Source organism: Entelurus aequoreus, linkage group LG23, assembly GCF_033978785.1.
Source record: "Entelurus aequoreus isolate RoL-2023_Sb linkage group LG23, RoL_Eaeq_v1.1, whole genome shotgun sequence".
Lineage (NCBI taxonomy): Eukaryota > Metazoa > Chordata > Actinopteri > Syngnathiformes > Syngnathidae > Entelurus > Entelurus aequoreus.
The window spans coordinates 43,013,234-43,039,150 of NC_084753.1; the positions used below are offsets into that span (position 1 = coordinate 43,013,234).

The 25,917-nt window shown below is 45.2% G+C and overlaps 1 protein-coding gene across 3 annotated transcripts in view; it reads left to right on the forward strand.

Moving 5' to 3' along the window:
* The window catches only part of sptbn5 (spectrin, beta, non-erythrocytic 5), a 49,467-nt gene extending 25,578 nt beyond the window's left edge, over positions 1 to 23,889 (forward strand). For all 3 annotated transcript variants that reach the window (XM_062033759.1, XM_062033760.1, XM_062033761.1), the window contains 48 exons: positions 23 to 209; positions 281 to 390; positions 474 to 564; positions 625 to 741; positions 813 to 970; positions 1,042 to 1,174; positions 1,260 to 1,405; positions 1,470 to 1,584; positions 1,713 to 1,823; positions 1,879 to 2,058; positions 2,130 to 2,333; positions 2,395 to 2,544; positions 2,606 to 2,710; positions 2,773 to 2,961; positions 3,027 to 3,182; positions 3,257 to 3,448; positions 3,513 to 3,608; positions 3,653 to 3,792; positions 3,869 to 3,983; positions 6,363 to 6,476; positions 6,546 to 6,667; positions 6,891 to 7,053; positions 7,131 to 7,319; positions 7,409 to 7,486; positions 7,561 to 7,733; positions 7,802 to 7,892; positions 13,075 to 13,221; positions 13,277 to 13,414; positions 14,358 to 14,525; positions 17,754 to 17,842; positions 17,920 to 18,106; positions 18,173 to 18,241; positions 18,311 to 18,454; positions 18,533 to 18,729; positions 18,792 to 18,996; positions 19,071 to 19,250; positions 19,324 to 19,479; positions 19,568 to 19,785; positions 19,906 to 20,089; positions 20,166 to 20,342; positions 20,412 to 20,519; positions 20,597 to 21,112; positions 21,172 to 21,228; positions 22,714 to 22,812; positions 22,870 to 22,961; positions 23,025 to 23,141; positions 23,225 to 23,340; positions 23,410 to 23,889. In XM_062033759.1, the coding sequence (XP_061889743.1) occupies positions 23 to 209; positions 281 to 390; positions 474 to 564; positions 625 to 741; positions 813 to 970; positions 1,042 to 1,174; positions 1,260 to 1,405; positions 1,470 to 1,584; positions 1,713 to 1,823; positions 1,879 to 2,058; positions 2,130 to 2,333; positions 2,395 to 2,544; positions 2,606 to 2,710; positions 2,773 to 2,961; positions 3,027 to 3,182; positions 3,257 to 3,448; positions 3,513 to 3,608; positions 3,653 to 3,792; positions 3,869 to 3,983; positions 6,363 to 6,476; positions 6,546 to 6,667; positions 6,891 to 7,053; positions 7,131 to 7,319; positions 7,409 to 7,486; positions 7,561 to 7,733; positions 7,802 to 7,892; positions 13,075 to 13,221; positions 13,277 to 13,414; positions 14,358 to 14,525; positions 17,754 to 17,842; positions 17,920 to 18,106; positions 18,173 to 18,241; positions 18,311 to 18,454; positions 18,533 to 18,729; positions 18,792 to 18,996; positions 19,071 to 19,250; positions 19,324 to 19,479; positions 19,568 to 19,785; positions 19,906 to 20,089; positions 20,166 to 20,342; positions 20,412 to 20,519; positions 20,597 to 21,112; positions 21,172 to 21,228; positions 22,714 to 22,812; positions 22,870 to 22,961; positions 23,025 to 23,141; positions 23,225 to 23,340; positions 23,410 to 23,528 (7,108 nt within the window). In that variant the 3' untranslated portion in view covers positions 23,529 to 23,889. The remainder of the gene's footprint in view (positions 1 to 22; positions 210 to 280; positions 391 to 473; positions 565 to 624; positions 742 to 812; positions 971 to 1,041; positions 1,175 to 1,259; positions 1,406 to 1,469; positions 1,585 to 1,712; positions 1,824 to 1,878; positions 2,059 to 2,129; positions 2,334 to 2,394; positions 2,545 to 2,605; positions 2,711 to 2,772; positions 2,962 to 3,026; positions 3,183 to 3,256; positions 3,449 to 3,512; positions 3,609 to 3,652; positions 3,793 to 3,868; positions 3,984 to 6,362; positions 6,477 to 6,545; positions 6,668 to 6,890; positions 7,054 to 7,130; positions 7,320 to 7,408; positions 7,487 to 7,560; positions 7,734 to 7,801; positions 7,893 to 13,074; positions 13,222 to 13,276; positions 13,415 to 14,357; positions 14,526 to 17,753; positions 17,843 to 17,919; positions 18,107 to 18,172; positions 18,242 to 18,310; positions 18,455 to 18,532; positions 18,730 to 18,791; positions 18,997 to 19,070; positions 19,251 to 19,323; positions 19,480 to 19,567; positions 19,786 to 19,905; positions 20,090 to 20,165; positions 20,343 to 20,411; positions 20,520 to 20,596; positions 21,113 to 21,171; positions 21,229 to 22,713; positions 22,813 to 22,869; positions 22,962 to 23,024; positions 23,142 to 23,224; positions 23,341 to 23,409) is intronic.
* Positions 23,890 to 25,917: the final 2,028 nt, after the last annotated feature.

A 25,917-nucleotide genomic window follows, 5' to 3' on the forward strand; every position in this document is an offset into this window, starting at 1 on the left:
ATCATTCCTGTTGACGCTACAGGTTCAAGTCCCTTCAGAAGCCGCTGGATCGGCGGCGGGCTCAGCTGGAGGCTTTGGTGCTGCTCTTTGAGTTTTATCATGACGTGGACCTGGAGCTCAGCTGGATTTCGGAACATGTGCCCGCTGGAGGGTCTACAGGATATGACAAGTCTTTGGCAGGCGCCGTCAGCCTCATGCAAAAACATAAGGTGTGGCTCTGCCTCTAGTGTCCGTTATGATGTTCCACAGCGGGTCTCTGAGGATGTTTCTGGTTCTGTAGGAGCTGCAGGCTGAGATGAACGCCCACTCTAAGCACCTAAACTACATTCTAAAGAAGGGGCGGGACCTGGCCAAGTCTAGCCAATCACATGCAGAGGAAATCCTTAAAAGGTGCACGACTGATCACGTGACATGTGAAGCTGGCCAATGATTAAGGCTCCTCCCCAATGTCCCAAGTGCTGCTATCGTTGCAGGTGCAGACACCTGAGTGACGAGTGGGCGGAACTTGAGGAAGAGTGCAACAGGAGAGCAGCCCACCTGAGCAAAGCCATCACCCGCGAGCAGGTGAGGAGGAGATTCTGGTCGCGTGAACGGCGTTAATGAGAACATCTGTGTCTGACACAGCTGCTGTTGGACTGTTCTGAGCTGGAGGCCCGACTCAGCGAGGCTTTGGACATGGTCAGCCTGGATGACTTCGGCAAAGACCAGCTGGCCACGCAGAGTCTCATCAGCAAGCATCAGGTGGTGCCATGGCCCTCCCCTTTTGTGGCTGTGTAAACGTGTCTGTCCTCCTCACTCTCCTCCCTCAGCAGGTTCTGCAGGCACAGCTGGAAGTTCTGCAGGTGGAGGTGGACCAGTTAGAGGACCAGGTGGACCAGGCGCTTCAGAACTGGGATCTGGAGGAGCTGAGAAAACCTTTGAGCCGCCTGCGCAATGTCAACCAGCAGCTGCAACACCAGGCGACGCTCAGGTGAACACCAACAAGCGTTTGATGAGTCACCTTTGCGCTTATGACGTCACCAACACCCTCAACTGTGTCAGAGGTCAAAGGCTAAAAGAAGTCCTGCACATGCATGAGTTCAGACGGGAGGCGTCTGAGTTGGAGGAGTGGCTGCACCAGCACAGGCAGACGGCAGAGTCTCAGGATGTGGGTAGGGACTACCCGCAGGTTCAGGTGAGGCCATCTCTGCCGTCCCATTGTCTCGACGACGTTCAGTAGAACGTCGTGGAAGTGACGCTGCCCTGCTGTGATGTTGCAGCTGCTCTGCAGGAGGTTCGAAGCGTTGCTCAAGCAGCTGGAGGTGGCCGAAGAGCGAGTGCACATGTGCGGCGACCTCGCCGCCCGGCTCATCACCAGCAAACACCCGCAGAGCGCCGCCGTGAAGGAGGCGATGCAGGAGCTCATGTACGCTCAGCTTCCCTGGCCCTGAAGCTCCTCCGACAATTTACATACAATTTATTTTGTGCAGTGCATGCTGGGAGGACCTGAAGACCGCGGCCAAGGACCGTAAGAGCCAACTGCACAGAGCGGAGGAATGTCATCGCCTGTGCCAAGACCTGAACGATGCTCTGACACGCATCCAGGTACACTGCTGAGCAAAATAGGCACTCTCACAGGGTGCCTTGGACTTGCTGATAGTATGACATAGACCCATCGAGAAAGAGGGTTTGAGTTACAATAGTCATGCAGGACTTTGAGTGTTTTTGTGTAGGAACGGAAGAAGAGCATCCCAGACGACATAGCGAAGGACTTGCGGGGAGTGATGTCCCAGCTCAGGAAACACGAGGCTCTCCTCCATGAACTGGCCACCACCGAGCAACAGGTATTGTGAAGTTGTATTTATTTTTTGTGTACCACTCTTTGATTTCTGCTCTCAGCTTCAGGAGCAGCTGGACGCTGTGGACAGCATCCTGGACCTCTGCTCGCCGCAGCTGAAGCTCCGTCTACAGGACGTGCAGCAAGAAGTGGTTGAGCAGTGGGAGGGGCTACGTTTTCACACTGAGCAAAGGGAGGTGGAGCTAAAGCTAGCGTGCCAGAGATACCTGTTTCTTAACACGGTGAGTAGGAGGATGATAACTTGGTAACGAAGATGGTACCCATGGCAACCATGTGACCTGGGGCCCTTTAGGCGCAGGACTACCTGTTGTGGTGTAGTCAGCTCATCGTCTCCATGGCCGCCGAGGAGAGCATCAGCGACGTGGCAACAGCCGACCTCCAGCTAGCTCAGCACCAGCAGCTGTGGGCGGAGATGGAAGCCCGACAGGAAGTGTACCAGCAGGCCTTGGACATGGGGGAGGAGCTACAACGGCAGGACAGAAGCAACAGGAAGGAGGTAAAAGGGAGGACTTCAAGATGTTTGTCCTTGTGACTGTGTTTCCTGGTGCTCTCTGCAGGTGCTGGACAAGCTGGAGGCCTTGCAGACCGAACGAGAGAAGCTGGAGGAGAATTGGAACCAAAAACAGGGATGGCTGGAGAACGTCCACCTGGAGCAGATCTTCTACAGGGACGTCAGCAGCATGGACAAGACGTGCAGCTCACAGGAGGTACATCAACTTTTAAGAGAAGCAGGGACTGTTTGTGGTCAAACTTTGCTTTCCTCCACAGGTGCTCTTGAAGAACAGCAGTCTGGGAAACACGGCGGACGAGACAGAAGGTTTGATCAAACATCATGAAGCTTTTGAGAAGCTGCTCACCTCCCAGGAGGACAAGGTTGGCTCCATCACGATGACATTGCTCAGGAGTTCCTCGGGTTAACTTTGGACCTCCCTCAGCTGTCAACACTGAAGGACCTGGCCAGTCGACTGAAGATGAAGCTCAGCAGAGAGAAAAGTGGGCGTGTCCAAAGCAAATTGAAAGCCCTCCTGCAGAGGCGTGAAAGGATCAAAGAGCTGTCCGTTAAACGCAGGGAGGAGCTAGAACTTTCCTGGCTGCTGTGCATCTTCAACCGAGACGTTGCCGAGGTAAGGACAACACCAATCAGAGATAGTCCTCACGGAGTCTCCTTTTTTGACAACTCGTCTCGCAGGCGGAGGCGTGGGTGAGTGAGCGCACCCTCAAACTGTCCGACGACGGAAAAGCCGACCTGAGCAACCTGCAGACCAAGATGAAGCTCCTGCAGAAGCATCAGGTGTTCGAGGCCGAGATCCTGGCGCACGGTGAGGTCATCAGTAGCGTACAGCAGGTGAGGTCACCTTTGACACGGCCCGAGTTCAGCTGATGAAGGAGAGTGAAGATCTTCATTTGCTATGCGTTCAGGCCGGCGAAAAACTGGTCTCTCTTCACCACCCGAGGTCCAAGGAGGCCAGGAGGAGCGCTCAGGTTTTAGAGCGCCACTGGGAGGAGCTGAAGACGGCTGTGGCCACGCGAGGGAAACTTCTGGAAGACAGCAGAGACTTCCTGGAGTTCCTGCAGAAGGTGGAGGAGGTGGAGGCCTGGATTCGCCACAAGGTGGGACTGGGAGACATCCGCTTAGCGTGTACTTAGGGTGTTGACAGCATGTCACGTTTATCAGGAAGTGATGGTCAACGTGGGAGACGTGGGGAAGGACTATGAACATGGACTTGAGCTTTTGAAGAAACTCGGCGAGTTCCGGGGAAAAGGAAGCGAGGTGAGAATGCTCCTGCTCATCTTGATCATGTTGGTGTTGGAAAGGGCATGTTTGATTCCCAGGGCGTGACAGTAGACGACGCGCACATCACCGCAATCGACCGGCTGGCCGCCCGACTGGAGAAGAGACAGAGCGCTGATGAGCTCCACACCGTCAGGCAGAGGAGACGCCAACTCAACGACAGGTACCGCCTCTCCCCTGTGGTGCCCGGTAGGCTGTCACTCAAACACTCTGAATGTCCCGCCCATCGTCCCCTGTAGATGGACTAAGTTCCATGTGGATCTTAACGTCTACAAGAGGAAGCTGGAGATGGCGCTGGTGGTCCATGCGCTCATCAGAGAGCTGGAGGAGGTCCGAGACCGAGCCAACGAGAAGGTCAGTTGTCAACCTTTGTCAATTCTGGGAGGTGCTAGTCTACGGGAATTGACTAGACTGGAAGAGGGCTAGATTCATGGTCTGGACTCAAAGTCCAGGCTCAGGGACTAGACTCAAGGACCGGGCTAAATGGCCATACTATGCTGGAGGAGGACTAGATTACAAGACTAGATTTGACTGGAGGAAGGCCATAGGACTGAACTAGATAAACTAGACCGGAGGAGGGTCACATTGAGGGAAACTGGACTGGTAGACAAGACTGGAAGAGGACTAAAAGACTAATGACCTTAACTGGAGTGGAGGGAGACTATACTTTTTGAATTGACGAGACTAGAAGAGTTGACTAGACTACAGGGTGACCAGATTTGAGAAGTACACTAGACTGGAGGATGTTGAGACTGTAAGGAGGCTACTGGAGGAGGACTAAACTGGAAGACAACCAGAAATATGGACAAGACTTGACTGAAGGAGGACTAGACTGGTGTATATTAGACTAGACCGGAGAAGGACTAGACTGGGGGATTAACTAGCCTAGCGGGAGGCCAGACTAGACTGGAGGTGGACGAGACTGGAGGAGGTCTACACTAGAAGACTATATTAGACTTAAGGGAAGCTAGTCTATACTTGAGGAGGACGAGACTGGAGGACAACTAGTCTAGTAGACTAGCGGAATGGACTCAAAGTCCAGGCTCAGGGACTAGACTCAAGGACCGGGCTAAATGGCCATGCTATGCTGGAGGAGGACTAGATTACAAGACTAGATTTGACTGGAGGAAGGCCATAATAGAGGACTGAACTAGATAAACTAGACCGGAGGAGGGTCACATTGAGGGAAACTGGACTGGTAGACAAGACTGGAAGAGGACTAAAAGACTAATGGCCTTAACTGGAGTGGAGGGAGACTATACTTTTTGAATTGACGAGACTAGAAGAGCACTAGACTAGTTGACTAGACTACAGGGTGACCAGATTTGAGAAGTACACTAGACTGGAGGATGTTGAGACTGTAAGGAGGCTACTGGAGGAGGACTAAACTGGAAGACAACCAGAAATATGGACTAGACTTGACTGGAGGAGGACTAGACTGGTGTATATTAGACTAGACCGGAGAAGGACTAGACTGGGGGATTAACTAGCCTAGCGGGAGGCCAGACTAGACTGGAGGTGGACGAGACTAGAGGAGGTCTACATTAGAAGACTAGATTAGACATGAGGGAAGCTAGTCTAGACTTGAGGAGGACGAGACTGGAGGACAACTAGTCTAGTAGACTAGCGGAATGGTTTCACTGTAAACCTATGATCATGTGAGAAATAATGATATTGTGCACTACTGTAATAGTCAACACTAGCTTGAGTGGTGCAACCTTGTCCCAACCTCCAGAGACGAAACGAAAACAGTGACGTCATAACCGCATTGTGAATTTGAACTGCATAGCCAGCAGGAACAACTGTGTCCGTCACGTTTGTGTCAGAATATGTCCAAGGTCGCGTGCTAATTTCCTACTATCTTCCGATCGGAAGCGTAACCACTCTGACGTAATGACACGGCTCTGAAGGACAATGGAAAATGAAAGTGGTGTAGAACTACTTCAATCAATCAATCAATGTTTATTTATATAGCCCTAAATCACAAGTGTCTCAAAGGGCTGTACAAGCCACAACGACATCCTCGGTACAGAGCCCACATACGGGCAAGGAAAAACTCACCCCAGTGGGACGTCGGTAAATGACTATGAGAAACCTTGGAGAGGACCGCATATGTGGGTAACCCCCCCCCCTCTAGGGGAGACCGAAAGCAATGGATGTCGAGTGGGTCTGACATAACATTGTGAAAGTCCAGTCCACAGTGGATCCAACACATCAGCGAGAGTCCAGTCCACAGCGGGGCCAACAGGAAACCATCCCGAGCGGAGACGGGTCAGCAGCGCAGAGATGTCCCCAACCGATGCACAGGCTAGTGGTCCACCCAGGGTCCCGACTCTGGACAGCCAGCACTTCATCCATGGCCACCGGACCTATGCAACTCCCCCTCGCAAGGGACAGGGGAGAAGAGGAGAGAAGAAAAGAAACGGCAGATCAACTGGTCTAAAAAAGGGGGGTCTATTTAAAGGCTAGATTATACAAATGAGTTTTAAGATGGGACTTAAATGCTTCTACTGAGGTAGCATCTCTAACTGTTACCGGGAGGGCATTCCAGAGTACTGGAGCCCGAATAGAAAACGCTCTATAGCCCGCAGACTTTTTTTTGGCTCTGGGAATCACTAATAAGCCGGAGTTCTTTGAACGCAGATTTCTTGTCGGGACATACTTAACGGCCAACACCGGTTCAACTCCGACTCAGAACTTAATCGATGTCAACATCTTCTTCTCGCCGTGCAGCTGATGCCTCTGCTGGACCAGGATTGTGGTGTGGATGTTGAGAGCGTGGAGAACCTGATCAGGCGACACGAGGAGACCGAGAGGGAGACCAAGGTCATCCAGGAGAAATCAAAGGTAAGCGCATCCTCTTCCTCACACAGTCACAGGAAGTGAAACGAAGACCTAAATGTGTCCCCATTCCAGGTTCTAGACAAAGATGTCCGCCACCACTTGAAGCTTCAGTCTGTGATGAGCAAGAAGCTGGAAGACAAACAGGAGAAGCTTCACAAGGCTCTAACAGATCTAGACAACGAGGTGAACAACAGGTGAGATGGTTTTGGACCTCTTGTCAGGTCTATGGTCTGGACCTAAAGCTAGCGAAAGAGATGATACAGAATTATCTGCTCACTGATGCTACCTGCTGGTTGTTTGAGCACACTGCAGCTAGTCCTGGATAGTCCCACTCCTTAATGCTTCAGTCACACGCAGGATCCCCACAGGAATGAGTTAAAATTACAGTCGCACCTATTGAAGATGTTTTTGTTTTAGGAAGCAAAAACTTCAGGAGGCTCATCAGCTGCACCTCTTTAAGGCGAACCAGCGCCTCCTGCTGGACTGGACCCTCAAACAAAGCAGTGAACTGGCTGAGAAAGGTCTCCCAAAGACCCGAGCAGAGGCTGACCGCCTCATTGTGGAGCACCAGGACCGTAAGGTAGTCTGGCTGGCCCCCATCATACCCACATCATCATCGATTCTGCAGGACCACACGTTTTACGTTTCTTTCTGCAGACGGAGATTGACACCCGGACCGAGCGTGTCGAGTCTGTCCGAGACTTTGGGCTCAGTCTGATCCGGTCAGGCCCCAGCTGGAAGGCAGAAATTCAGAAGGCTCTCAGCCAGTTAGAAGATGCCAAAGATGGATTGGACCGAGCCTGGCAGAACCGCAGCACAATGCTGGAGCAGGCGCGCTCACTGCAGGTTGGTTTACGTGAAACATGGTTTTGACCTGTGACAGATCCAAGCAGATCCTTCAAAGCTCTGGACTGACTCATTAGAGATCTCTGCAGGTTTTTCTGGCTTCAGTCGAGCAGTGTGAGAGTTGGATTAGTAACAAGGAAGCAGTCCTGGCCAATCAGGACCTTGGGGTAAGGCTGACGTCAACCTCAACTTTAAACGGTCACCTTCAGGATCGTCATGCAAACTTCTGATGTGTTCGTAGAGCTCCGTCACCGAGGTGGAGACCCTGCAGAGGAAGCACGTTCAGTTTGAGGAGGCTCTGGAGGCTCAGCTGGACCAAGTGGACCAGGTGGAGAAACTGGCACAGAAGATGACCCAGCAGAAACACTTTGATTCTGACAACATCAGAGCAAAAACCAAAATGCTCGTTGCTAGGTAAGGCTTAAGTTGACGTCAGGTGGCGCATGAGCCGTCCCCGCTCACACCTGTTTGTCTGTCCGTAGGCGGAGTCATCTGCAGCAGCAGACCAGGTCTCGTCAGGAAGCTCTGCAACGGTCACTGCAGCTACAGCACTTCCTGTCCAACAGCTACCAGGTGCTACTGGACTCGTCTACTAGACTTGACCAGACTCAAATAGACCGTACTGGACTCTACCAGACCAGACCAACAGTGACTGACTTGGCGGATTCGCACCATTCTGCCGTCACACCGTCCCACATTCACAATCGACTCTAGCAGCTCAGTTTTTATCCAAATCATGTTCAACATCCAACTAGCATTAGGGCTGTGCCGATCGATCAGTATCGGCCGATTTTCGTGACGTATTTGATCAACCATTAAAGATGAATCTATTTGAATGCCAATCACAACATCGATACTGTGTGGCTGATAATGTGTGGCTGATAATGTGTGGGTTTGTAGTCCCCCGACTGACAAGCGGCTAGCAACTCTGTGTCTCCATACAGTCTAAATCTATAATAATCACTTCCATTACCGCAAATAAATAGATTTTCCTGGTATCGTAAGTCTCATGATCATGTAACATTATCACTGGAGGACGAGGCTAAACATGTTAATCACCGAGAGCAAGCAGGGGCAGGCACGCTAATAGCTAAGCTAACCTAGTTTTTATTTTATTTTATTTTTTAATTTTATTTTATTTTTTTTAAAAATAAAAAATATAAATAAATTTTAAAAAATAAATAAATAAAATAAAAAAATTAAAAATTAAAAATTTAAAAAAATAAAATAAAATAAACAAAAAAAAGCTAACCTAGATTTAACGGGAGAAGAAATAAGTACTAAGTCTAGAGAGATGATAATATAACAACAACTGTCAGTCCATCCGAAAATTGGTGGTGTCGATACCAAGGGTAGTATCGGTATATGATCCATACGAGAGTGATTGGGAAGTGTTTGGTACACACAAAGTTCTGGCCTAAAATATTGTACAGTGGGACACTACTAAGAGTTGTAAATATTGAAAGTACGGCAGATTCATAAGTTGAAATGGCAAATTTCCCAATTTTCACTATTTCCCTGTTTTAACTGATGTGTTTTAGGGTCATTTATACTCGACTACATTCCACCAAACTCTATTAGACTTAGATACACTCTGTAATAGACAATACTGGACTTGACCAGCCTCTAATGAACTGGACTCAACTGGACTCGAGCAAACTATATGACTCAAATAGACTCTATTGTACTTGACCATAGTCAACAAGACTCTACTGGACTTGGCGAGACTCTAATAAACCGAACAAGATTTGACCAAACTCTATTGGACTTAGATAGACTCTGTAATACTTGACCAGAGTCAACAAGACTCTACTGGACTTGTCCAGACTCTAATGAACTGGACTATACTAGACTTGACCAAACTCTATTAGACTCAAATAAACTCTATTGTACTTGACCAGAGTCAACAAGACTACTGGACTTGACCAGACTCTAATGAACTGGATTCTACTACACTCCACCAAGCTCTATTACTCAAATAGACTCTATTGTACTTGACCAGAGTCAACAAGTCTCTTCTAGACTTGACCAGACTCTAATGAACTGGACTCTACTAGACTCGACCAAACTCTATTACTCAAATAGACTCTATTGTACTTGACCAGAGTCAACAAGTCTCTTCTAGACTTGACCAGACTCTAATGAACTGGACTCTATTAGACTCGACCAAACTCTATTAGACTTAGATACAGTCTGTAATAGACAATACTGGACTTGACCAGCCTCTAATGAACTGGACTCGACTGGACTCGAGCAAACTATATGACTCAAATAGACTCTATTGTACTTGACTATGGTCAACAAGACTCTACTGGACTTGGCGAGACTCTAATAAACCGAACAAGATTTGACCAAAACTCTATTGGACTTAGATAGACTCTGTAATACTTGACCAGAGTCAACAAGACTCTACTGGACTTGTCCAGACTCTAATGAACTGGACTATACTAGACTTGACCAAACTCTATTAGACTCAAATAAACTCTATTGTACTTGACCAGAGTCAACAAGACTACTGGACTTGTCCAGACTCTAATGAACTGGACTATACTAGACTTGACCAAACTCTATTAGACTCAAATAAACTCTATTGTACTTGACCAGAGTCAACAAGACTACTGGACTTGACCAGACTCTAATGAACTGGACTATACTAGACTTGACCAAACTCTATTAGACTCAAATAGACTCTATTGTACTTGACCAGAGTCAACAAGACTACTGGACTTGACCAGACTCTAATGAACTGGATTCTACTACACTCAACCAAGCTCTATTACTCAAATAGACTCTATTGTACTTGACCAGAGTCAACAAGTCTCTTCTAGACTTGACCAGACTCTAATGAACTGGACTCTACTAGACTCGACCAAACTCTATTAGACTTAGATACACTCTGTAATAGACAATACTGGACTTGACCAGCCTCTAATGAACTGGACTCGACTGGACTCGAGAAAACTATATGACTCAAATAGACTCTATTGTACTTGACCATAGTCAACAAGACTCTCCTGGACTTGGCGAAACTCTAATAAACTGAACAAGATTTCACCAAACTCTATTGGACTTAGATAGACTCTGTAATACTTGACCAGAGTCAACAAGACTCTACTGGACTTGTCCAGACTCTAATGAACTGGACTATACTAGACTTGACCAAACTCTATTAGACTCAAATAAACTCTATTGTACTTGACCAGAGTCAACAAGACTACTGGACTTGTCCAGACTCTAATGAACTGGACTATACTAGACTTGACCAAACTCTATTAGACTCAAATAAACTCTATTGTACTTGACCAGAGTCAACAAGACTACTGGACTTGACCAGACTCTAATGAACTGGACTATACTAGACTTGACCAAACTCTAATATTCTCAAATAAACTCTATTGTACTTGACCAGAGTCAACAAGACTACTGGACTTGTCCAGACTCTAATGAACTGGACTATACTAGACTTGACCAAACTCTATTAGACTCAAATAAACTCTATTGTACTTGACCAGAGTCAACAAGACTACTGGACTTGTCCAGACTCTAATGAACTGGACTATACTAGACTTGACCAAACTCTATTAGACTCAAATAAACTCTATTGTACTTGACCAGAGTCAACAAGACTACTGGACTTGACCAGACTCTAATGAACTGGACTATACTAGACTTGACCAAACTCTATTAGACTCAAATAGACTCTATTGTACTTGACCAGAGTCAACAAGACTACTGGACTTGTCCAGACTCTAATGAACTGGACTATACTAGACTTGACCAAACTCTATTAGACTCAAATAGACTCTATTGTACTTGACCAGAGTCAACAAGACTACTGGACTTGACCAGACTCTAATGAACTGGACTATACTAGACTTGACCAAACTCTATTAGACTCAAATAAACTCTATTGTACTTGACCAGAGTCAACAAGACTATTGGACTTGTCCAGACTCTAATGAACTGGACTATACTATACTTGACCAAACTCTATTAGACTCAAATAAACTCTATTGTACTTGACCAGAGTCAACAAGACTACTGGACTTGACCAGACTCTAATGAACTGGATTCTACTACACTCCACCAAGCTCTATTACTCAAATAGACTCTATTGTACTTGACCAGAGTCAACAAGTCTCTTCTAGACTTGACCAGACTCTAATGAACTGGACTCTACTAGACTCGACCAAACTCTATTAGACTTAGATACACTCTGTAATAGACAATACTGGACTTGACCAGCCTCTAATGAACTGGACTCGACTGGACTCGAGCAAACTATATGACTCAAATAGACTCTATTGTACTTGACCATAGTCAACAAGACTCTACTGGACTTGGCGAGACTCTAATAAACTGAACAAGATTTGACCAAACTCTATTGGACTTAGATAGACTCTGTAATACTTGACCAGAGTCAACAAGACTCTACTGGACTTGGCGAGACTCTAATAAACCGAACAAGATTTGACCAAACTCTATTGGACTTAGATAGACTCTGTAATACTTGACCAGAGTCAACAAGACTCTACTGGACTTGTCCAGACTCTAATGAACTGGACAGCCCTTTGAGACACTTGTGATTTAGGGCTATATAAACATTGATTAATTGATTGATTGATTGACTATACTAGACTTGACCAAACTCTATTAGACTCAAATATACTCTATTGTACTTGACCAGAGTCAACAAGTCTCTTCTAGACTTGACCAGACTCTAATGAACTGGACTCTACTAGACTCGACCAAACTCTATTACTCAAATAGACTCTATTGTACTTGACCAGAGTCAACAAGTCTCTTCTAGACTTGACCAGACTCTAATGAACTGGACTCTACTAGACTCGACCAAACTCTATTAGACTTAGATACACTCTGTAATAGACAATACTGGACTTCACCACCCTCTAATGAACTGGACTCGACTGGACTCGAGCAAACTATATGACTCAAATAGACTCTATTGTACTTGACCATAGTCAACAAGACTCTACTGGACTTGGCGAGACTCTAATAAACTGAACAAGATTTGACCAAACTCTATTGGACTTAGATAGACTCTGTAATACTTGACCAGAGTCAACAAGACTCTACTGGACTTGTCCAGACTCTAATGAACTGGACTATACTAGACTTGACCAAACTCTATTAGACTCAAATAAACTCTATTGTACTTGACCAGAGTCAACAAGACTACTGGACTTGACCAGACTCTAATGAACTGGATTCTACTACACTCCACCAAGCTCTATTACTCAAATATACTCTATTGTACTTGACCAGAGTCAACAAGACTACTGGACTTGTCCAGACTCTAATGAACTGGACTATACTAGACTTGACCAAACTCTATTAGACTCAAATAAACTCTATTGTACTTGACCAAAGTCAACAAGACTACTGGACTTGACCAGACTCTAATGAACTGGATTCTACTACACTCCACCAAGCTCTATTACTCAAATAGACTCTATTGTACTTGACCAAAGTCAACAAGACTACTGGACTTGACCAGACTCTAATGAACTGGATTCTACTACACTCCACCAAGCTCTATTACTCAAATAGACTCTATTGTACTTGACCAGAGTCAACAAGTCTCTTCTAGACTTGACCAGACTCTAATGAACTGGACTCTACTAGACTCGACCAATCTATATTACTCAAATAGACTCTATTGTACTTGACCAGAGTAAACACAACTCTAGTAGACTTGGCCAGACTAATGGATGGGGGTCCTTGGGATTTACAGGTGTGTGTGTGGCTGAACGAGCGTCAGGCAGTGGCGTCGGATGAGAGCTGGAGAGAACCAACCAACCTTCAGGCCAAAGTGTTGAAACATCAAAGTTTCGAAGCTGAGCTCTTGGCCAACCGCTACCGAGTGGACGCTCTCATGAAGGTGTGCTTGCCTAGTCATGAGTGAGGAGGTGTGTTGATGGCCCGGGTGCTTGCAGGAAGCCGACAAGCTGCTACCCGACGGTGGTGCTGCCGAGGCTAAGGTGCCTCTTCGTCTCAAGGAGCTGACGGAGGGCTGGGGCGGTCTACTGAGGAGCTGTGAGGAGAAAAAGAACCGACTGCAGGAGGCGTATCAGGTACTGATAGGCAGTAGAAATCTTCTGAAGATTTTGGATTTGTTCCTATTCAATAAAGAAATGTCCAGAGAAAGCTAAGGTCTTTCAGTTATTTATTTGAGATCAGGCTACAGAGAAGTAAACTTGGACCAAAAGACAAATACAATATGGATTAGTGAGCGAGTCCTATGATCCTGGAAGGTGGGGGGTTCTCACAGAACTCATGTCAATCATCATCGGCAGTCACTCGTAGTCGAGTATGACTGTCCTCAGAATGGATGGATTCCCATTCGGGAGGACGCCTGCGCGTGACGTCTTGCAGCCACCACACGGTCCTTGGCAGAGAGGGGCCTTGATCCAGTGGCATGGATCCATGACGACTGGAGACCACTCTCTGTTGCAGCCTTCATCCGCCTTCAGTGCCGTTGTGACATGCAGTGTCATCCTCCGCCACTTCCACCGTTGAGGTCTTTGAAATGCTATTCAACCCATAGCTGGGACCCTGACAGGTACTACCACCCCGGGTCAGAGTGGACCTGGGAGCAATGATGACTGAGGGGTAACTCCACCTTCCCCAAAACTCCAGAACTCCCGAACTGAAGCCTCATCACCGGATGCAGTTTTGAGTCATACCCAGGACACAAGACTACGAGGTACTTGAACCTCTCCTCTTGGGGCAAGATCAACCTGCCATACCTTGAAAAATGGTATGACTCGGCCGGGGTTTGAACTCACAACCTACCCATCTCAAGGCGGACACTCTAACCCAGTGGTTCTTGACCTTGTTGGAGGTACCGAACCCCACCAGTTTCATATGCGCATTCACCGAACCCTTCTTTTTTGGACACTAGGGGAACATATTCTAAGTAACAAAGACTTAATTTACAGTTTTTTGGACACTAGGGGAACATATTCTAAGTAAAAAAAAACTTAATAACCTCTGCTGAACAATGCTCCTTTCCAGGCGCTGCAGTTCCAGCGCTCCCTGGATGACATGGACGAGTGGGTGGAGTCAGTAGAGAGGGGTGTGGCCAATGAGGACTGCGGGAGTGACCTACCTTCAGTCAACACCCTGCTGAAGACGCTGCAGAGTCTGGAGGACGAGGTGGACGGACTGCGAGACAGACTGCAGGTGTGTAAAAAAAAACTTATATTTAAAAGATAATATGTTAAAATAAAATGTGAATAGTAGATCAATAAAAACATAAAATAGTGAGAATATTAGTAGTAATATTAGCACTAAATAAAATAACGAATAACAGAATAAAAATGATGAAAAGTTTAAAACTCAGTCCTGCGGTCCTGAGTCTCTCTGGAAGGTGGTTCCACAAGTGGGGGTTGTAGTGGTTCTTTTTTCTGGTATGTGGCAAAGATCAAAGGACCTCATTTTCTGTTATGGTTGATATGATAAAAGCAGGTCAGACGGATAAGATTTAAAAACTAAACATTGAACTTTAAAAGCGACTTTAAAGGCCTACTGAAAGCCACTACTAGCGACCACGCAGTCTGATAGTTTATATATCAATGATGAAATCTTAACATTATAACACATGCCAATACGGCCGGGTTAACTTATAAAGTGACATGTAAAATTTCCCGGGAAATATCCGGCTGAAACGTCGCGGTATGATGACGTATGCGCGTGACGAAGTCAGTATAACGGAAGTTATGGTACCCCGTAGAATCCTATACAAAAAGCTCTGTTTTCATTTCATAATTCCACAGTATTCTGGACATCTTTTGCAATTTGTTTAATGAACAATGAAGGCTGCAAAGAAGACAGTTGTAGGTGGGATCGGTGTATTAGCAGCGGACTACAGCAACACAACCAGGAGGACTTTGTTGGAGCGCTAGCCGCGCTAGCCGCGCTAGCCGCGCTAGCCGCGCTAGCCGCGCTAGCCGCCGACCTCACCTTGACTTCCTACGTCTCCGGGCCGGCAAACGCATCGGGTGAAGTCCTTCGTCCTTCTGCCGATCGCTGGAACGCAGGTGAGCACGGGTGTTGATGAGTAGATGAGGGCTGGCTGGCGTAGGTGGAGAGCTAATGTTTTTAGCATAGCTCTGTGCGGTCTGGTTGCTAAGTTAGCTTCAATGGCGTCGTTAGCAACAGCATTGTTAACCTTCGCCAGCCTGGAAAGCATTAACCGTGTATTTACATGTCCACGGTTTAATAGTATTGTTGATTTTCTATCTATCCTTCCAGTCAGGGGTTTATTTTTTTGGTTTCGAAAAAGGAGAGAGTGTGGAATCCAATGAGCCAGCTTGTACCTAAGTTACAGTCAGAGCGAAAAAAGATACGTCCTGCACTGCACTCTAGTCCTTCACTGTAACGTTCCTCATCCACGAATCTTTCATCCTCGCTCAAATTAATGGGGTAATCGTCACTTTCTCGGTCCGAATCTCTCTCGCTCCATTGTAAACAATGGGGAATTGTGAGGAATACTAGCTCCTGTGACGTCACGCTACTTCCGCTACAGGCAAGGCTTTTTTTTTATCAGCGAGCAAAAGTTGCGAACTTTATCGTCGATTTTGTCTACTAAATCCTTTCAGCAAAAATATGGCAATATCGCGAAATGATCAAGTATGACACATAGAATGGATCTGCTATTCCCGTTTAAATTTTAAAAAAATCATTTCAGTAGGCCTTTAAAACTGGTGTAATGTGCGCCCGCCCTCTGGCCCTCGTCACAACGCGTGCAGAAATAGAAAAATTGTTAAAAAGTGCGCCTCCGCATAACATTGTTTCTTAAACTGTAACAGAAAAGATTTAAAGTGCATCAATTTGCCTGAAATGTATGTATTTTTTTTATTTAAACTATAAATATTTTCAAACATTTGATACTAAAAAATAAAATAAACTCAATAATAATAATATTTAATTCAAATCAATACATAACGTTAAAGGCCTACTGAAATGATTTTTTTTTTTTAAACGGGAATAGCAGATCCATTCTATGTGTCATACTTGATCATTTCGCGATATTGCCATATTTTTGCTGAAAGGATTTAGTAGAGAACAACGACGATAAAGTTCGCAACTTTTGGTCTCTGATAAAAAAAAGCCTTGCCTGTAGCGGAAGTAGCGTGACGTTGTCAGTTGTTCACTCCCTCATATTTTCCTATTGTTTTCAACGCAGCTAGAGCGATTCGGACCATTACCCCATTCATTTGAGCGAGGATGAAAGATTCGTGGATGAGGAACGTTAGAGTGACGGACTAGAATACAAGCTGGCTCATTGGATTCCACACTCTCTCCTTTTCCTATTGTGGATCACGGATTTGTATTTCAAACCACCTCGGATACTATATCCTCTTGAAAATGAGAGTCGAGCACGCGAAATGGACATTCAGTGCCTTTTATCTCCACGAAATGCTTTAGCTACGAGCTAACGTGATAGCATCTTGCTTTAACTGCATATAGAAACAAAAGAAATAAACCCCTGACTGGAAGTATAGATAGAAAATCAACAATACTATTAAACCGTGGACATGTAAATACACGGTTAATGCTTTCCAGGCTGGCGAAGGTTAACAATGCTGTTGCTAACGACGCCATTGAAGCTAACTTAGCAACTGGACTGCACAGAGCTATGCTAAAAACATTAGCTCTCCACCTACGCCAGCCAGCCCTCATCTGCTCATCAACACCCGTGCTCACCGGCGTTCCAGCGATCGGCGGAAGGACGAAGGACTTCACCCGATGCGTTTGGCGGCCCGGAGACGTAGGAAGTCAAGGTGAGGTCGGCGGCTAGCGCGGATAGCGCTCCAACAAAGTCCTCCTGGTTGTGTTGCTGTAGTCCGCTGCTAATACACCGATCCCACCTACAACTGTCTTCTTTGCAGCCTTCATTGTTCATTAAACAAATTGCAAAAGATGTCCAGAATACTGTGGAATTATGAAATGAAAACAGAGCTTTTTGTATAGGATTCTACGGGGTACCATAACTTCCGTTACTCTGACTTCGTCACGCACATACGTCATCATACCGCGACGTTTCAGCCGGATATTTCCCGGGAAATTTAAAATGTCACTTTATAAGTTAACCCGGCCGTATTGGCAAACTATAAATATTTTCAAACATTTGATACTAAAAAATAAAATAAACTCAATAATGATAATATTTAATTCAAATCAATACATAACGTTAGCTCAGTAGCACAATATACAAAAGAAGAACTGTAGTTTTTTCAAATCAAAACAAGGAAGTCAGTATTAATCGCTACAATGAGCATGTTTTGTACGAGGGTTGATACTGATAAAGCATTGAATGTTCAAAATGAACTAACACCGTAACCGTTGGTTGTAATATTTTGGATATGAGGGATAAAAGTCAGCTCAGAGTCCAAAATCTCTCTGCAGAGTTTTGTGGAGACGGTGGAGAAGTTCCACTCGGAGGGGAACTTCCGAGCACAGGAGCTCCAGAACCGAGTTTCCAACATCGTCCACAGGTGGGACGCGTCTCTCGCATCCTCACTTTGCACGTACGGGGGTACAAGACGGATAAGTTGCGGGTGTTGTCCTGCAGGTATAACAGCCTGTCGCAGCCCCTGCAGAGTCGCAGGGAGACCCTGGAGGCCTGGCAGGTTCTTTTTCAGTTCACCAGAGACCAGGAGGAAGAACTGGACTGGCTCAGACAGCGACTGGCCACTGTTTCGTCCACAGACTGCGGAGGCTCTTTGAGCAGCTCCCAGCAGCTCCTCAGCAAGCACCAGGTGAGAAGGTCACCCGCATCCACCCTTTTCCTCAGGCTTCGCCGCCTCACTGCCACTGTTTCCCAGGTGGTCGTGCAGGAACTCTCCAGCCGCGCCCCTTTACTCCAAGCAGTTGTGGAGGCCGGGCACAGCTTGGTGAGAAGCCCTCGTTGTTTTTATTGTCACATGGAGACCACGTCCTTTACGCCTTGGCATCGCCAACAGGTCAGAGGTCGCCACTTTGCTTCGCATGACATCCAGGAACGTCTGGATGAGATCAAGCGTGTCCACGAGGAGGTGAAGACAGAGGCGGCGAAAAGGGGGAAGCTCCTCCAGGAGGCGCTCAGCATCCACGCCTTCCTCACCGAGGTGACACTCCCACATGTCCCCAAAACCAGCAGGAATGGACACACCTCAACAAATCCCAACTCTCCCCCCCCCCCACAGCTGTGCGAGCTGCAGCTGTGGCTGGACGAGCAGCAGGGGGTGCTCGAGTCTTACGACAGTGGGCGGAGTCAGGAGGCCACAGAGGCCCTGCTGAGGAGGCTAGACTCGGTGGACGTGGAGCTGGAGAACCACAGGAGGACTTTCGACCGACTGCAGGACAGAGGAGACACCCTGCAACACCTCGGCCATCCCAACAGGTCAGACACATGTCACTCGATGTCCCGACATGTCCTAACATTGTGTCCTCCTGTCCTGCCAGCCACATGGTCGGCCGGTCTCTGCCGGCTGTGTCTGAGCTCTTCCAGGCATTTGGGCGACTTTGTCGGTCTCGCCGTGGCGCTCTGGAGGACCAGCTACGTCTGTTTGTGTTTGACAGAGAGGCCAAAGAACTCCGGACATGGCTGAACTCCAAAAAGACGCTGGTGGACTCGGTGGACTGTGGACAAGACCTGGAGGATGTGGAGGTGCACAGACCATTTGGGACCATCACAGCTAAAGAGTGTTACGTATTGGCTTACTGTCCTTTCACCAAGCACAGGTTCTTCAAAAGAAGCTGGAGGTTCTGGTGTCAGAAGTCTCAGGTCTGGGTCGCAGTCGCTTGGCCTCCGTGCAGCAGCTTGGTCGAGGACTGCAGCAGGACAGCCAGGCCCGCAGGAGGGACGAGGCTCTCAGTCAGCTGTGGGATGACCTTAATGCTGCCATCAGAACCAGAGAACAGGTGCAGCCAGGTTCCCCTTTTTGGATGCATGGGTGGAACATTGGTGCTCATAAAAGATGTCCTGTTCATCTAGAACTTGCAGTCAGCCAGAGAGATTCACCAGTTTCACCACGATGTGGACGAGCTGAAGAGCTGGATGGCCGAGAAGGAGGCCGTACTGGACTCAGACGACCAGGACCAGGACCTTCACGGCATCCACACTCGGCTGCAGCAACACGAGGCGCTCGAGGTTAAACATTGGACATTAACACAATGCAAGCATGAACATGGTTGTCTGGACCAGTTATGGTTTCCCATGATGCAACGTGTCCCTTCAGAGAGACCTGCTCCTGATTTCTGGAGAGGTGACCAGGACCACAGACGAGAGTCGGACTTTAAGCGCTCGTCATCCCCAGGCCCGGGCGGCTGTGACACGCAGGCTCGACGAACTGCAGTCCTGCTGGATCGCCATCCAGGACAAGGCTAGCCGGCGCCGCGCCATGCTGGGCGAGGCCGAGGACGTCCAGAAGTATTTGTCCCTCTGGACCGAGCTCATGTAGGTCCTCTTCCTTACATCTCCTAAATGTTCCTGATGGAAGATTGAGACATTCAGGATTAAGGTCTACATAAGTCAACTTTGATTGATTGATTGATTGGAAGAGTGTGTGTGTGTCAGGACGTGGCTGCGGGAGATGTTGGTGCTGGTTAGCGGGGAGGCGGCGGAGGGGAGTGACCTGGAGGAGTTAATGAAGAGACACCAGGAATACAAAGTCCAGATGGAGAGACTGGTCATCCGGTGTCAGGAGGTGAAAGGTGATGGCTGGCGCCTCCTCGAGGACCGAACCTTCATGTCCAAAGAGGTCAGCCTCAGCACCATTGAGCGACTTGAACGTTCTGTTGTCCTCGCGCACACACCTGTGGCTCCTCCCCCCCAAGGTGGAGGGGCGTGTCCGTGAGCTGGAAGAGCTGGAGCGCCGTGTGGAGGAGACCTGGGAGGACACCCGTCAGCTGTACGAGGAAGAGCTGGAGGTGAAGCTCCTGCAGAAGGAACTGGAACAGGCCGAGCGCTGGCTCAGCTCCTACGAGGAGACTCTGACGGACCACCGCTATGGGGTTAGTCTTCAAACATGGTCATGTCTGCCTCCCTTTGTGCGCTTGTAAGGTCTTCTCGCGCTTTCTCAGGACTCCCTGTCAGATGTTGTGGATCTCCTGAAGAGGCAGGAGGACGTGGAGGCCATGATCCAGGCCCAGAGTGAACGATTCGGCGCCCTCCACAAGAAGACCACCCAGGTCGGTTCCTCACAACATCGTTCAAAGCTTCTCCACTGGTTTTTACAATTCTCACATGAAGACTTTCTGTCCTCCAGAGAGAAAGGAGGCTCGCTCTCCGAGAAAAGGAGGAGAAGGATCTCCCCCGGACGAGACCGCCTGCCAGAGTTTCATCCCTCCGTAAGACCTCGGATCTTAGGAGTTCTCAGAGCGACACAAAGAGGCACAAAGACCGCTGGACCGGACTACTCCCTGACTCCTCCAGCAGCAGGAGAAAATATCACAAGGAGGAGGAGGAGGAGGAGGACCACAATCGGGATGGAAGAAGCCCAGCACCAAACGCCTCTACCCTGAGACCTCCTGAACACTGTTCCTACTCCAAAGTCAAACCTCTTTTGCCTCCAAAGCCCGGCTTGTCTCCTCCTCCAAACCAACCAGCCGGCGGCCGACTTCCTGACCTGCTGCGTCCCGCCGCCAAGGTGGATCCTGTGTCATGTGACCGTCCTTCTGCGGGGGCGGAGCTTCCTCAAGCACCTCAGCAGCCACGAAGGGACGACGAAACAGAAGAAGACGACGTAGAAGAAGAAGAAGAAGAAGAAGAGTCCACAGCTGAGGTCAGACAACCGTTGCCATGGAGACATGTCTTGTTTGTTAACGGTCTACCGTTTCCTAGGCAACCCACACACTGGAGGGAACGCTGGAGATCAAGATGAAGCGTGGCGGGAGCACGGTAAGTAGCCTCCGTGTGGACTCTCTTAGCATGCTAACATCCTGAGATTAGCATGCTAACTTTTTTTTGGCCAAATTTGGCGTTGTACAGCTCAGAGTCATACAACTTGGTACTTGACACATGTTAAGTGTTAGCATGTTAACGTTAGCATTTTAACACGTTAACATTAGCATGCTAACGTTTTTTTCCGCCAATTTGACCATTATACACCTAAGACTAGAGTCATACAACTTGGTACTTGACACATGTTAAGTGTTAGCATGTTAACGTTAGCATTTTAACACGTTAACATTAGCATGCTAACGTTTTTTTTCCGCCAATTTGACCATTATACACCTAAGACTAGAGTCATACAACTTGGTACTTCACACATGTTAAGTGTTAGCATTTTAACACGTTAACATTAAAATGCTAACGTTTTTCGCCAATTTTACCGTTGTACACCTTAGAGTCATACAACTCGATACTTGACACATGTTAAGTGTTAGCATGTTAACATTAGCCTTTTAACACGTTAACATTTGCATGCTAACGTTTTTCGGCAATTTCACCATTATACACCTAAGACTAGAGTCATACAACTTGGTACTTGACACATGTTAAGTGTTAGCATGTTAACGTTAGCATTTTAACACGTTAACATTAGCATGCTAATGTTTTTTTCCGCCAATTTGACCATTATACACCTAAGACTAGAGTCATACAACTCGGTACTTGACACATGTTAAGTGTTAGCATCTTAACGTTAGCATTTTAACACGTTAACATTAGCATGCTAACATTTTTTTTCCGCCAATTTGACCATTATACACCTAAGACTAGAGTCATACAACTTGGTACTTGACACATGTTAAGTGTTAGCATCTTAACGTTAGCATTTTAACACGTTAACATTAGCATGCTAACGTTTTTTTTTTTCCGCCAATTTGACCATTATACACATAAGACTAGAGTCATACAACTTGGTACTTCACGCATGTTAAGTGTTAGCATTTTAACACGTTAACATTAACATGCTAACGTTTTTCACCAATTTTACCGTTGTACACCTTAGAGCCATACAACTCGGTACTTGACACATGTTAAGTGTTAGCATGTTAACATTAGCCTTTTAACACGTTAAAATTTGCATGCTAACGTTTTTCGGCAATTTGACCATTACACACCTAAGACTAGAGTCATACAACTTGGTACTTGACACATGTTAAGTGTTAACATCTTATCGTTAGCATTTTAACACGTTAACATTAGCATGCTAACGTTTTTGGCCAATTTGACCATTATACACCTAAGACTAGAGTCATACAACTTGGTACTTGACACGTTAGCATCCCTACTTTTTTCCCACCAATTTTACCATGGTACACCTTAGAGCCATACCACTTGGTACTCGACACATGCTAACATTAGCATGATAACAGTTAGCATATGGGAAAAACCAAATGATAGGCTGACCTGCCTCCGACCGTCCCACTGACGCTACAGGGTCGCACTCGGGCCCACTTGGACCACTGGGAGGAGGTCTTCGCTGTCGTGGAGGGAAACACGCTGCACCTGTACCAGGACCGTGCGGCGGCCGCTCAGGTAATGAAGAAGAAGGAGGAGGAGGAGGAGGAGCTAACCTGTGCTGTTGTTCCACAGGGAACCTCTAGGTGGCCTCCTGTCAGCTTGCTGGGGGCCGTCTGCAAGGAGGACCCTCACCTCAGAAGCAAAGAGAACACCTTCAAAGTCCTGTGAGTCGACCACACCCACACACCCACCCACGGTAATTCACTTTGTGTGTGTGTGCATGCCAGACTGGACGAAGGTGCGCAGTATTTGTTTGCGGCGTCCACACGTGACCTCCAGCAGCTTTGGTTGAAGACGCTGCAGACTCTTTCTGGACTGGACGGAGATGACTCGGATGACTCGTGGTGACAACACACACCCACACCCGCACCCGCACCCGCGCACACATTCACAGCACTGAACTGTCCATGATTGTTCTGACCATCAGGAGTGTTGGCCGCAAGAGACAAACGTCCACGGAGAGTCAGCCCCCGCCCAAACCCCCGCACACCCTCCACCAGGACCACGTCAGTCCAGGCGGCCGAGACCAGGTCCTCAGGAAAGGTGAGGGCGTTTGATAGCAGATTGGTCATTGAGCACGCTAGCGAGTCTCTTTCTCTGTCACACCACAAGACCCGCCTCCTTCAGAGGCTCCGCCCCCGGCCCCTCGCACCCGGGTCCTGCAGGTCCCGGACGACAACGGGAGCAAGACCAGGAAGGGCGTCTTCCGGAAGTTTTTCCCCAAGAAGTGAACCCCCCAAGGAAATGTTTATGCTAACGATCAATCTGTCAATCATCTTAGACACACACACACACACACACACACACACACACACACACACACACACACACACACACACACACACACACACACACACACACACACACACACACACAGTGATTACAGTCACCTTTCAAGCCAATCATCTGCACCGGTCCTAATCAAGTCAATGACGTCAGAGAGCGACGAGCTGCTGTTCACTTTTTCCACCACAAGATGTCGCCATCGGTCTGTGCCCGCTGGCCTTCATACTTCATGACGTCACAAGGCGGGGAAAAAGGGTTTCATTGCTGCTCCAGCAGAAATGAATCATCAATAAATGTGTTGACAAAACGCCAAAGTTGGAGTGTTGAATGTTTATTATGTTTATAGTTTATTATGTTGAATTTGTAATATGTTTATAGTTTATTATGTTGAATGTTTATTATGTTGAATGTTTATTATGTTGAATGTTTATTATGTTTATAGTTCATTATGTTGAATCTTTATTATGTTTATAGTTTATTATGTTGAATCTTTATTATGTATATAGTTTATTATGTTGAATCTTTATTATGTTTATAGTTTATTACGTTGAATCTTTATTATGTTTATAGTTTATTATGTTGAATGTTTATTATGTATATAGTTTATTATGTTTATAGATTATTGTGTGAATGTTTATTGTGTGAATGTTTATTATGTTGAATGTTTATTATGTTGAATCTATAGTTTATTATGTTGAATTTTTAATATGTTTATAGTTTATTATGTTGAATGTTTATTGTGTGAATGTTTATTATGTTGAATGTTTATTATGTTTATAGTTTATTATGTTTATAGTTTATTATGTTGAATGTTTATTATGTTTATAGTTTAGTATGTTGAATGTTTATTATGTTTATAGTTTATTATGTTGAATGTTTATTATGTTTATAGTTTATTATGTTGAATCATTATTATGTTTATAGTTTATTATGTTGAATGTTTATTATGTTTATAGTTTATTATGTTGAATCTTTATTATGTTTATAGTTTATTATGTTGAATGTTTATTATGTTTATAGTTTATTATGTTTATAGTTTATTATGTTGAATGTTTATTGTGTGAATGTTTATTATGTTTAATGTTTATTATGTTGAATCTATAGTTTATTATGTTGAATTTTTAATGTGTTTATAGTTTATTATGTTGAATGTTTATTGTGTGAATGTTTATTATGTTGAATGTTTATTATGTTTATAGTTTATTATGTTTATAGTTTATTATGTTGAATGTTTATTATGTTTATAGTTTAGTATGTTTAATGTTTATTATGTTTATAGTTTATTATGTTGAATGTTTATTATGTTTATAGTTTATTATGTTGAATCATTATTATGTTTATAGTTTATTATGTTGAATGTTTATTATGTTTATAGTTTATTATGTTGAATCTTTATTATGTTTATAGTTTATTATGTTGAATGTTTATTATGTATATAGTTTATTATGTTTATAGTTTATTGTGTGAATGTTTATTGTGTGAATGTTTATTATGTTGAATGTTTATTATGTTGAATCTATAGTTTATTATGTTGAATTTTTAATATGTTTATAGTTTATTATGTTGAATGTTTATTGTGTGAATGTTTATTATGTTGAATGTTTATTATGTTTATAGTTTATTATGTTGAATGTTTATTATGTTGAATGTTTATTATGTTTGTAGTTTATTATGTTGAATGTTTATTATGTTTACAGTTTATTATGTTGAATGTTTATTATGTTGTAGTTTATTATGTTTATAGTTTATTATGTTGAATGTTTATTATGTTTATAGTTTATTATGTTTATAGTTTATTATGTTGAATGTTTATTATGTTGAATTGTTATTATGTTTATAGTTTATTATGTTGAATGTTTATTATGTTTATAGTTTATTATGTTTATAATTTATTATGTTGAATGTTTGTTATGTTTATAGTTTATTATGTTGAATGTTTATTATGTTGAATGTTTATGTTTATAGTTTATTATGTTGAATGTTTATTATGTTTATAGTTTATTATGTTGAATGATTATTATGTTTATAGTTTATTATGTTGAATGTTTATTATGTTGAATGTTTATTATGTTTATAGTTTATTATGTTTATAGTTTATTATGTTGAATGTTAATAATGTTTGATGTGTATAATGTTGAATGTTTATAATGTTTCATGTTTGTTATGTTAATGGTTTATAATTTGTAATGTTTATAATGTTGAAGCTTTAAAATGTTGAATGTTTATTATGTTTATAGTTTAGTATGTTGAATGTTTATTATGTTTATAGTTGATTATGTTGAATGTTTATTATGTTGTAGTTTATTATGTTTATAGTTTATTATGTTGAATGTT